The sequence below is a fragment of the Pectinophora gossypiella genome, chromosome 3 (assembly GCF_024362695.1).
Source record: "Pectinophora gossypiella chromosome 3, ilPecGoss1.1, whole genome shotgun sequence".
Classification (NCBI taxonomy): Eukaryota; Metazoa; Arthropoda; class Insecta; order Lepidoptera; family Gelechiidae; genus Pectinophora; species Pectinophora gossypiella.
The window spans coordinates 4530724-4543470 of record NC_065406.1 but is presented as its reverse complement, the minus strand read 5'-3'; the positions used below and the strand labels follow the sequence as shown (position 1 = coordinate 4543470).

At 38.9% G+C, this 12747-nt stretch overlaps 1 protein-coding gene across 12 annotated transcripts in view; it reads left to right on the top strand.

Annotated features, from left to right (window-relative positions):
- The window catches only part of LOC126379762 (voltage-dependent calcium channel type A subunit alpha-1), a 51038-nt gene extending 41358 nt beyond the window's left edge, over positions 1 to 9680 (top strand). For 3 of the 12 annotated variants that reach the window (XM_050028662.1, XM_050028646.1, XM_050028635.1), the window contains 11 exons: positions 919 to 1010; positions 1610 to 1763; positions 1955 to 2082; positions 2187 to 2389; positions 2474 to 2685; positions 6181 to 6299; positions 6628 to 6782; positions 8143 to 8226; positions 9029 to 9222; positions 9312 to 9421; positions 9491 to 9680. In XM_050028662.1, coding sequence (XP_049884619.1) covers positions 919 to 1010; positions 1610 to 1763; positions 1955 to 2082; positions 2187 to 2389; positions 2474 to 2685; positions 6181 to 6299; positions 6628 to 6782; positions 8143 to 8226; positions 9029 to 9222; positions 9312 to 9421; positions 9491 to 9680 — 1641 coding nt within the window. Of the gene's footprint in view, positions 1 to 918; positions 1011 to 1609; positions 1764 to 1954; positions 2083 to 2186; positions 2390 to 2473; positions 2686 to 3217; positions 3254 to 4611; positions 4779 to 5137; positions 5151 to 6180; positions 6300 to 6385; positions 6433 to 6627; positions 6783 to 8142; positions 8227 to 9028; positions 9223 to 9311; positions 9422 to 9490 lie in introns of those variants that run through there. The other 9 variants (XM_050028588.1, XM_050028594.1, XM_050028583.1 and 6 more) reach the window with 9 other exon arrangements.
- Positions 9681 to 12747: the final 3067 nt, after the last annotated feature.

The following is a 12747-nucleotide window of genomic DNA, read 5'->3' as shown; positions in this document are numbered from 1 at the left end:
GAATACTACATTTATATTTAAATACATCCTAATCCAAGTATAGTAGGTTATTTAGTAAATATATGCTCTGGTCCATCCCCATATTTTGTACTGGTTTAGACATTATTATTATTATATTGGAGTTATTGAAGTCCAATATGTAGTCATATCCCATAACAATAACCTAAGTAGCATTTGATTACCCACCCACATATAAGCTCCATGGCTAGATTACTTTATATGAAGCAAATAACGCGATTGGAATATGCCAAGCCGTCAGGTATATATCATAAACGGTAGGCACTGACAAATTTCTAATGACAGGTTTTCGGAAACATGCAATACGATCCAGACAGTGCTATCAACCGGCATAACAACTTCCGATCTTTCGTGGGAGCACTCTTGCTGCTATTTCGGTGAGAGGACAGTACCGCGTAGTGGACCCTAACTGTTTCACGTGTCTGCCGCGAGGGCGTAGTCATCACGTGTCCAGGGCCCGAGGAGACTCGAACTATACTCTTAGAAAGCATGGCACTTGGAACCTCGTCGGGTGTTGCATCTTGTTAACTCATTCTGACGGTTGACGAAAATCTGTCTCTGCTATCAGTGTCACATGTGTATATCATCTTCATCGGATGCGGATGTCATTGTATCCGTAAAAATAGTACATGTAAAAATAAACAGTAGCATTAGACGATCCTTAGTGATAACGATTGCCCTCTGGATTGTTGTCCTTGACCTTAACGTTGCATCTATGTTTGTACCTACCTAGATACTTTGTATACCTTTGTTTTCGTATCCCTAGTGCTAGCAATAGACTCGTCATTAGGTAGAGTATTAGTATGTAACATTATCATCGGGGTGGAGCATAGGACGTTAGGTAACACGTAAGAATTGCACACAAAGCTGACCTTTTGTGTTGTATCTGCTTGGACACAGGTGTTTGGCAATATAGAATTATCAGCAGACAATGATATAAACAGACACAACAATTTTCGAAGCTTCATTCAAGGACTTATGCTGCTATTCAGGTAAGGAATATTCACAGTTCTTCTGGGTTGAAAACAAACAATAATACTTGATTTTAATAGAAACTTTGAATACAATTTTGAATTGGATTCCATAGACGACTTGCGAAATATACAATCATCTAGTAGCTACAATTGCAATAAATAGTAGGTAAATACAGATCTAGCAAAATAAGCTTTACAAATATCTCTTGGGAATACTCGTACTTCAAAAATAGTTTAGTACATCGTAATTATGTTTGTCAAACTGCATGAATGTGACGCATGTAAACTCACAGAATCCAAGTATGTAGTCGAAAACTAAATTTAAATTGTATTCTTCGTATGAGACGATGTTGTTTCAATTCATTTTATAAATATAGATTTGTGTACATTTAGATTGGTGTTGAAACGCAGTATAAATAATATAAACATTCTCGGTGTCCCTTTACTGACTGCATCCATTTTGATATTAACTTCTAATGCATCATTACTATTATTTCCTTCAGAGAAATTTGCTACTGAATCTGGATGGTGAACGGTTGTGTGTGAAGTTTTAATTGATTTGTGATATTTATTTGTGACTTGTACGTTTGGTTTCTGTGAGCCACTAATATGCGCAGATGCGCAACGGGCGAGTCGTGGCCGAACATCATGCTGGCGTGTCTCAAGCCTGCCAAGTGCGATAAGGCGGCTGGAAAGTCCTCCAACGAGGTTTGCGGCAGCACCCTTGCCTACGCCTACTTCGTGTCCTTCATTTTCTTCTGCTCCTTTCTTGTAAGTGTCAAGTTATCTTTGTATTTCTTAGATTAAAAATCAGTTTGATGCTTTATTTCTTGTATTAAGCTTATTGTCACCTTTTCAAGTTGTTTTTATTAAACTGTATCTTTTTGCAGCCACCATTATTTTTACAGTGACTAACAGTCATCCATTTAAGTCTAATTAAACATATGCATCGATATTTCCAGATGTTGAATCTGTTCGTTGCCGTCATCATGGACAACTTCGACTACTTAACGAGGGACTCGTCCATCCTCGGCGCTCATCATCTTGATGAATTTGTTAGAATATGGGCCGAATACGACCCGAACGCCACGTAAGTTTGACCACTCTGTTTAAAGACGTGAGTTTCTAATTAGATAGAGGTGTCTGTATGTTTCTAATACGAAAAAAATGTTAACAGATATTGTATTTTTTTAGGGGGAAGATCCACTATACAGAAATGTACGATATGTTGAAGAATATGGATCCTCCACTGGGGTTTGGCAACAAATGTCCAAACAGACTAGCATATAAGAAACTAATTAGAATGAATATGCCGCTAGACGACGAAGGAAAAGTTAATTTTACGACAACACTATTTGCCTTAATTCGGGAAAACCTCAACATCAAGATGAGATCAGGTAATTTTTTGAAGTTAAAAGCAATGTCCTGCTAAAATGCGTTCTTCTTTAAACATAAATGCGTAACCATATTTTTTACCACAGCCGAAGAAATGGACCAAGCAGACGAGGAGCTAAGAGAAACGATAACTCACATATGGCCGCTTCAAGCAAAGAAGATGTTAGACTTGTTGGTGCCTCGAAACGACGTACTTAATGCAGGGAAACTGACGGTGGGGAAGATCTACGCGGGCCTGCTCATCTTGGAGAGTTGGAGATCGACTAGGTTTGGCCAGACTGAACCACAGGGCGTTCCGGTAAGTCGTTGGAAACCTTGGTATACTTCGTCGCACCACTGTTTGAATTTTACTTTGTGTACAAGGTATTTATAATTAAAATTGAATCGTACAAAATGTTGTAGGTTGCGTAGATATAAATGAAGCCAGAGTAAATCCGTGTGGCTAATATTCCTAATGTATGTAATTGTACAGTTTCAGTATCTTTGAGCCAAATGTAAACATTACGTGGTTAGGTGATCTACACGTTTACAAGTAGTGTTTGTTGATGGCCCCTTATATTTCCCCCACATTAGATTACCTACAATTTGAAACATTATAGTTAGTCTAGAGTTGGTTGTGTTGTCTACCTGTGGATGTATTGTTGTGAATTGAAGATCCAAATGAGTCATTCGAATTGATTGTTATCGATTATGTTTTGCAAGAACGTCTTCACTACCTACAAAATTCTGATTGGCTGCTCGTTTATATCAAGGAATGTTACAACAATACAGAGTCACTTTAGTTGAAATCGACTCTAATGAGTCGACTACATTGGTGGTTTACTTTTCAGGCATTCAGCGAGAATAGCCCTACGGCCAATCAGCCGGTAGTATTAAATATTTTACGGAACGAAACTTTGGACTACTTTTTTCTTGCACTGTTCTAGATATTTTTTGTTTATCGTGAATTTCTTCTCGCATCCTATTTGATTGAATAATACTTTATAATGCAAGAATGATAATAAATAAATTTGTGATGACTAAGAAGGACACGATGGTCAATTTAAAGATGTTTTTTCTTAAATTGATCAATTTAAAGCAATAGTAGTTTAGTCATAATAATAAATAATTTAGATTTAGTTGATAATGACGCACTTGATGTTTTAGAATGACAAACATGTGCGTGTAGCACATCCTTGTCTGTCAAGTGTCCGTCAGGGCTTCGTAAACCACAACATAGTGACCTGTCCTATAGTTGCAAAATACATAGTAGACCAGTTTGTTTGTGTTGAAGAGTTGTCTGGAAATGTCTCGTAGTCTTAGTGTTCTGCTGTAGATTATTTGTCTTCCCCGTTTGTGTCGTCTCTTTATCCCATGTCGCTCGCTACTTCCTACATGATTTTACAGTACACATCAAATTTTACTTCATATGTTCATTCTACATAACGGACTGTGCATGAGTTTTTACCGACATTGTTTACATAGGATTGAATTTTGTTCGTTGTTTAGCTTTCCTGATTGTAATGTTTTACATTTTATGTTGATAATTACATTTTGGCTCAATTAAAATTCCATTTTAGAAGCCTGATGATAAAATAATCGAAATACTATGCTTTCTTGCTACGCTCATGTTTGCCTCCTTGTATTTTTTTATAATATAGCATAACGATATGAAACATAATACTAATTACGATGAAGTCTGCGCATGCTGGAGAACAAAATTTCACTTTGATGTGAATACAATATTTGAGTGATTGTTGCAACATAACGAACCTGCTGAACTACAATCTGCCTCTGGCTTCACTGAGATTGCACATGATTTTTCTAGCACCTATTTTCGAATATGAAGATGCTTTGTAATTTACAGCTCTAACTATACCAAACTACCAACATGTACCTATTCTACATTACAGAACATGATCTTCAACTCAAACATCTAAAACTAACGTGTATATAACTAGTTATTTTCTCAGATATCCGTAGCCGCATTTATCTTCACTGACATAATATACTATACATTTTGACTCCGCATTTTGTTCTTTAACCATTGGATTCGACACTTTACACACACATACATATTATTGGAGAACTCCAGCATGGACATGATGACATATATGGGATTGCGCAAACTCATGTAGGCTTTAGCCGTTAGTTAGGTCCAGTTCGCTGGCCGCTGTGTGACATGAGCATGCGCGAGGGTGCGTGTGTGGGGGTTGTGTTCGAATCGTTGGGGTGCGTGGTGCAGAAGGCGTCCTTCTTTAACTGCCTGCTGGACGTGGCGGCGGGGATGAACACGGGCTCGCGGGCGGGCTCGCTCAGTCATGAGCCGCCGGAGCCGCACCCGGAGCATCCTCATGTCGACGACCACACCCTAGCCAACCTCGCCCGGCGAAGCACAAGAAAATCACTCAAGTAAGTCGAGCAATATTGTATTTGTAAACTAAATCTTATTATTAATTTTGTCGATTTGGGTCAGAAATTCAAGATGAAAATATTATAAAATAGAACAATCTAAGAATACTGTGGTCAGTTGTATCAACGAATTTCCAATAAAAAAAAATCTCACTTTTAACTGAGTTTATAAATCTCCTAACGTTATGTATTAAATTAATTTTACGAATGCAACTAAGAAACTAATCCCAAAAAAAATCCAAAAACTCCGCATTATCAATGATGAAAACGACAAATTTTATATAGACTTTGGTCAACTTAAGCTGAAAAGTAACTCAACATTTAGGAGCTTTAATGACACTGATTCTCTTTTGTTACAGGAACAACAAAAAGGTGAATACCTCAAACGATGCCTAGGTCAACCCGATCATTAATGTTGTCAAACCCGATCTGACGCTCATGATAGCTATTGTCAAGTGCCATCGATGTTCCCACCAATGCCAACTAGCAAAATTGAGTAGTCAAACAATAGAGATGAATTGGATTTATATACCTATTGTAACGTCTTGAGATAACAGTGTTTGTCTGTCCCGGTCTGTACCCATCGCGGACATACCCCGTCCTAACAGATCACATCGATGCATTTCATAGATAGTTGATGTTGTACTTTTATGTTCAGATTAGAATCGATGTTTCGGTGTTAAACATTAGGTGATGAATTTATGTCTGTCGTTCGTATTTAGTAAACTACTAAAGTCATTATTGTCTTAGGCCTCAGTAACATTTGTGGTAAAGGATTCCTAGGGGCTTAGGCCCATTAGTATTTATTGATTAATTTAATTGTGATGTACCTAAAATAATTAATGGTACGTTTTAAAGTTCACAGATGGTTGTTGAAATTAGGTAAACATTTTCAGTAACATAGGATTGTATTTTTTAAATTGTAGAATTAATATCCATTTTTAATACTTTTCTTGATAAATACATAAATAGTGAATGGTTTAATAATGTCTTTAGAAATAGGGATGGGTATTATATTGTCGTTTATTAGACTTAGCACTTTCACAATCAAACATAAACATACTTACTTACATTACAGTCAAATAAACATGACACCTAAACATATTCTGAAACTTTAACCTGCCTAGAGGTTGCATGTGTGAGACCGCATGTTGTTTCCTTGATTCTACAGTTAGCTAGCTTTGACAAACAAAGGGGTAAGTAAGCAAATAGTTGATAGAAGCACTAGCACTGGTAAATGCATGAACTGCAATTTGAACAGCACAATGTGCATGCGTAATGTTGTCTACCGAAACTGAATTTTGTAAATATGGGACAGTAAGTTCTTATCACGATCGAATTGATAAAAATCTTAGAACAGCAATGTTGAAATGAACGTGAAGTAATCGGGTGCTAATTATAGGTGTTGGAGTTACAAGATGTGGGATCGCATCACGCCTCTATGGAGTCGCTAGACGAGGCGAGGCTGCAGGCGCCGCATGTGTACCAAAACGGTCACCATGGCAGGTCATCTAGCTTAAGGTAACATTGATTTCTCCAAAGGAAATACTATCCAAAATAACATTGTCTTGTTTGTCATTTTTTGTTATTTTCTTTTTGTTTTGTAGAAGCATCGAAGAAGAGATTGATCTCAAAGTTGTCATAGTGGAAACTGGTATGTTTACCACGCACGTGCAAACTCCTACTAACCAAATGTGTTTTCTTGAAATGAGATCTCACCACTAACCTACTTTCGGAACTGTCGTACCCATACTTTTCGTGGTCGTTAATGTTGCATGAGTTGTACCATGCATGGAAACTAGTGTGGATTATTTACTGGTGTTAATAAATGAGGGGCTTTACGTTGCAGACGAACGCCGAGCCCGAGGAGACGAGGCCACTACGGAGGCTACCACCACGACATCGGCTTCTCAGATACCGTCAGCAACGTCGTCGAGATAGTCAAGCACGAACACCAAAGACACGGGCGAACGCACAGGGCGCCCCACCACTATCACCCACATGGTAGGCGGCTTTCTATCTTAGACATTAGTTATATGCTAAAAATTATACAGACCTCAAAATAATGTAACGACAAACGAGTTTGAGAAGTTGGTGTAAATCTGATGATACCCAGGCATATTTGAGAATTGAAATGTTTATTTAATCGCTGAGCATATTCACAGATTTACATCAACAAGCTTATTGACGCTATTGCAAACTTGGTACCTCCTATGCCGATTTCAACCCTACAACGTATAATTAACCACTTTTGAATTTATCTAGCTTGTAAAGAGCTATATGCCTCTGACAATTATTATATTATTTTGTTCCTGTAGTATTTTTTCATATTGAAACATTAACCGCAAATACCTTCTCTTGTTTTATTATTTAGCTTCAATTTAACCGATTCCAAACAGTTTTGCAAACATTTTTCTTCTCATGAAGGTACTCTGAAAGTTTTGTGAGAAGATGGGACGTCTAGCTTAACAGTAGTTGTAGATATTCATGTTTTGTAGATGTAGTTATAAGACAATCAGTGAGCGAACGCAGTTGCGCCACAAATGATTAGGTTCATGAATTTAGAAATATAGATTGTAAATCCTAGTCATATTGATCATTTCACAAAGCTAGTATTGTAACCTCTATATCCGTAGCTGAAAATAGCTATAATTTAAAACTGCTCATCATACGCTCATGAATTGTTAGTAATATTATTTATACCATCAGGCCACATTATTTTACACTAGTTGTAAGTGCAATTATAATTGGCATTCAAAAAGCCAGGAAACCTCAAAAAGTGTTGTGTAAATTGGAAATGGAATTGGCCTATGTGTGAATATTGATTGACAACTGGAACGTATACTGAATATGGTCGAAAATTAATTTGCCTGCTGCATGCTACAATACGGCGCCCAGTCGAGACATTGATCTACTCTTGTTTGCACAATAACTGCTTTGTTCGTGGGCTCCTCCTGAAACTAAAGGTGCCTAGAGCGCATGCACTTCAATAACCACACTCTAAATCATGCAGCATGCAAAAGCTTAACTGGTTTTGTATTTTACTTTAGCATTTCTGCCGTAGACTGCAGTAGCCATACGATACAAACTTCCTTCTTGTCATTGTAATTAAATAGCTATTGTTATATAAATTATATCGAATATTCACTAGATATCGTGCGAGACGTAGCCACTGGACACAATCCGATACTGATAGCAATCCACTCCTCGGCAATCCAACCAGTGTCCGTACAACCCATACATTTGGAACCACCTTAACAGACACCCAAAACTTTTAGAGTCACCTTTGTGAGTAAGGAAATAGTCGGTAGTCCGGAGGGGTTAGGGTAAAGTGGTGGAAGGTACATGAAGGTATTCCTGACAGCAGGGAAGGAGTGGAGGGCGCCGCACCCCACGACCAGCCTGAGCCAGCCCTCGAGGTCGCCCAGCCCGCCACACCACACCTACGGTGAGATCCCCTCGCCACACTTACTGGACTCACACTCAGGGATCACACCACAGGGTATCATAGGCGCAACAGTCACCACTCCAGCGGCCCTGGGACAAACGGCTTCTAGCTTTCAATGACTAACCATGCTTGCACAAATATATATCTAATCTATTAAGTGACGGAAATCGTACATTAAGAAACGTCATTTTTAGGGTTATTGCAACAACGGCTTTACGGAATAACAAAATAATCGCTAGACAGGTCAATATTACTTTGCTTATAAGCTTATGCGAACCAATACTCTCAGATTGGACAAAACAAATAAACATAAACGTAACGAAAGTAAGTTTCACCTATATGCTGTAAACATAATATAGAGCTAAATAACAAGGCAAACGGCTTACATTACCAATGAGGTATAAAATTAGGCGGCCATTAACGTTTGTAACAAATTATTGTAAAGCAAAGGGTCTGAATTGAACTTGTCATTTTGTTACAAAATTACTTAGACCCTTTGCTGAACCAGCAAATGTCTAAGAGCATAATAGCTATCTATGTACCTAATGATGCTCTGGCTTTGCACGCGTGTAGACGAATGAAAGAGGACGTACGCAGAAGAAGTATGACGGAATACGCATAAGAAAATTGTTTGCACATCTGTTTATTGTGTACGTATAGTTTAATTACGACCCTTGTTATTTTTCTTGCTTTACTATTAATCCAATATCCCGAAACCTTGAGCTTATGGTTGTCGTCGTATAATTATGTCGTTCGCAACGTTCGGTCCGCGCATAGAACGTCCAAATTATTCAAAGGGCAGTTTGGGCACCGATAGGTGGTGATCGCGAGAGAGAACGAGACCGCGAGTGGCGGGAGTGGCGCGAGCGGTCGTGGGAGCGAGAGGGCGCGCGGCGCGGCCGCGGCCGCCAGCTGCCGCCCACGCCCACCAAGCCGTCCACGCTACAGGTCAAGCAGCAGCCACCGTTCACCAGAATCAGCCACAGCCCCTCGCACGTGAGTACATCCTTCCCCGATAGTAGCGCCATATCAACTCGACCAAACGAACATTGTATTATAATATTATAATGTCACATCTTTTTCAGTTATCGTTAAGGCACACGGTCAGAGAGCCCGTGGAGCCTCTACACGACGAGTACGAGTACGGCCGAGAAGTTGAAAGACTGATACACCGAGACTATAGATCTAGAGAAAGGTAAGTTTAAACCGGCACCCGCAGGCGCTCCGTCGGCCGTGCCGAGATTAACGGACGTTCGTGTTGCAGACGCGGCAGAGGCTTCGAGTCCGACCGGGCACGCACGTACGAGGCGCCGCTGTCGTACGAGGCGGCGCTGGCGCTGGGCCGCGGCGGCGGCGCGCGCGCCCTGCCGTCGCCGGCGCCGGCGCCGCGCCTGCCCAACGGGTACAAGCCGCGCGCGCGCCACTCCGACTCGGACGAGGACGACTGGTGCTAGCGGCGCCGCCGCGCGCGCTCGCAGCGGGCCGTGCGCGCGCCGCGGCCGGCGCCGCTGCTGCACGCGCACAGCTTCTGACGCGCCGCGCGCGCTCGCCCGCGTCGCCCGCGCACCGAACGATCTCGTTTTATACTTGGCGAACGTGTGTACATAGACGACTCTCGTTGCTCAGGATTTTGGACGTCCCTTCTGGAGCGGGCGGCTCGCGGCCGCCTGGCCCCGTCGGGCCTCCACGAGCTATATCCAAATTCTAGTATTTACAAAGTTTTGGAAAATTTAATTTTTAATTCGCTAAAATTTTACTCTTTGATTTATATTACGGTTAAGGTAATCGAAGTATGAAACAGTGCCAGACAAATCGTTTGCGCTAGGATTTTTACATAAAATGAAATTATTAGTCTGTATTGTAAAAGTAAACTTTCTATATTAAATTTGCACTACATAAAGTCTACGTTATATCGCCTACGGCGTGGCACGCGAGCGGCCGCGCGGCGCCGGCGCACGTCCAGCCGCGCGGCGCCGCTCGCCGCCACGGCACATTCAAGTTAGACGTTGGGAGAAACACTAGCAATTCATCGTCAGACAACCTTACAAATTAATACTAGTATTGTATAAAATATTTACATAGCAAATAATTTTTACTTAGTTAATATTGTACTAAATAAATAATTAACATTTTTATTGAATTTGCTGTCCTTCCCCCAAGTGCTTTATACCTACGTTATTTAAATTTAAATACAATTAAAACTAAATAAATATGAATTGTATGTAACTTTGAAAATATATTTCTGCATTAAATTATTACCTAAATTGTTAAATCATGTACTGATATTATTTAAAAAGGTTTTGTCGCCTGGTGTGCGGTCATTAACATCATTTCATATTTTACTGTTAACACCTGTACCTTAATTTAAATTTCATTCGGATACAAATATAAAACAAACACCAAATTTTTGTGTATATTCAAAAGTGGTATTATTGTAGTTGCGATCACGACAAAGTTCGTTATAACTAGTCTTTTCAAACCAAAAAGTAAAGGAAAATGTATTTTCAATCTATTGATAACATAAGTATCATGTGCATCTACAAATTTGTACATCTAGGGAATAACTATGAATGTTCTGTATAATAAAATCACCCGGCAACCAGGCGCAAAATCGTTTTACGTTCGTACATACCAAAGCAGAATTGGTTTATCGCCTATCGCTTTGCTTGTTTTATGAGCGAATCACGATGAAACGATCGCAATAATCAACCATCGACTATATAAGTGTTATTTATATACAAAAACCAATTCTGCCTCGATTGTACTTTATATACATTTAATGATAATTCCGATAATCGTCCTCCTCATTCGATACATCGTCATCGTCACCTGTTGTTAACTCTGACACGATTACTGCGCTCTCTATAAAAATATCACAAAATTAAAATTCATAATAAAATGTAACACAAAAAGATATTTACAAATTCATAAAAAACTCATTGTTGTGCAAGCTAGTTACATTCTTATTATTATAAAAAAAAGTTTGAAAATAAATTAAGCGTATAAAAGCGCAGTAATTGTCGTCAGAGGATGATACATTCGACATGTGAGACATTGTTGCAAGGCATGCTGTAGGTTACGTACTCGTACGTCACTTTAGTACGACAAAATTTGTAAATACATGATTTTCTGTGATAACATGAGGAAAATGAGAATAATATTATTAGAACTGTGTGATTGCATAGAAACGTTTCTTCATTTGTCTACGAGGTGAAACAGGTTTCTGAATAATCTTTCAAAGTTATATTTACGTAGCATTTGCTGCGGCGTAACACTTAGCTACGACCTGATAAAAATACTACATGAACGCAAAAACGTGCTATCAAAGAAAGACAAAAGTGTGCTTTGCCCCAACATTATAAGACATAAAACGACAGCTACATAAAATTAGACCAATGACCTTAGCATGCATATGACCATAATGTAGGTTATTCCCAAACCTGGATTTCGTCTCCTATAGTCCCTTTAGTCGAGTTAGATATGTTCCATACATGATTCTGATCGTTGTTGTTCGTTGCGAAGGGCAAAAGCGGGTTGTATAGCTTTTAGGCATGTTTATTTCTGTATATTTTACCTCTGTTATTAACTTAATGTTTAGTACAAAGTACAATATGCATTGAAATTATTATCTGTATCGGAGATAAGAGATTGACAACAGTTTTCATATTTAAGATGCAAAAATGGTGAGAGTTGTTGAAGAATTTACTAATAAATGTATGTACGATTCGAATATCTAACGAATGTAGGTTTGTCGTACGAAGGCGTGCGCGTTTAAAATATGGATATTGTTGTAAATGTAAGTTACCTGAGGTGTTGACGATACTATTGTAAATTTTATTTGTTGAACATTAAATTCTATTTTAACGTTTGCGTTCACGGTTACAGTAACGTATGAGCAAATCATTTGGACTATTGATATTATTAAAGTTATAATTACATTGCTATCTAGTCGTAATGATTCATTGTTTTCAAGTGTTCGCGGAGGAAGCGAGTCCCACACCTGTAACTTGTTACCCTCGATCTCAAGAGTGTTAGATTTCTTCTATGTAGTTTTATTATTTATAGAGATTGACTCATATGAAGAATATTTATATTGTTATTGTATAGATGTATGGATAATTTCGTTCTGTCATTTGTAATTGGGGTATTAGGATGATACAATAAGCCGATGGACTTTCGATGACTGAGTGGTATAGCGAAACCGAGTGCGTCCTGCTTTAGCGTTCGTGATTCCCTCGTTCGTTACGATGTTTCACAAACATCCGTGTTTAAGACGTGTACATATTGTAAAATATTACCCGACCGTTGTGTAGAGGTCGCCTGTGAAAATATCTAGTGATATGTTACTAGTTAATCTTAATGTTAGCTAGGTAATCTCGTCCCCAACTGTCCTTCGATTTGAGTTGGGTGTTTCACTGCCTTAAAATAATGAAATATTCGATGTAATAGTTACCTTAACTACTACAGATAAGTGGCATTTCAATTATTCTTATACGTTTTTATCATTCGATAAATCACATC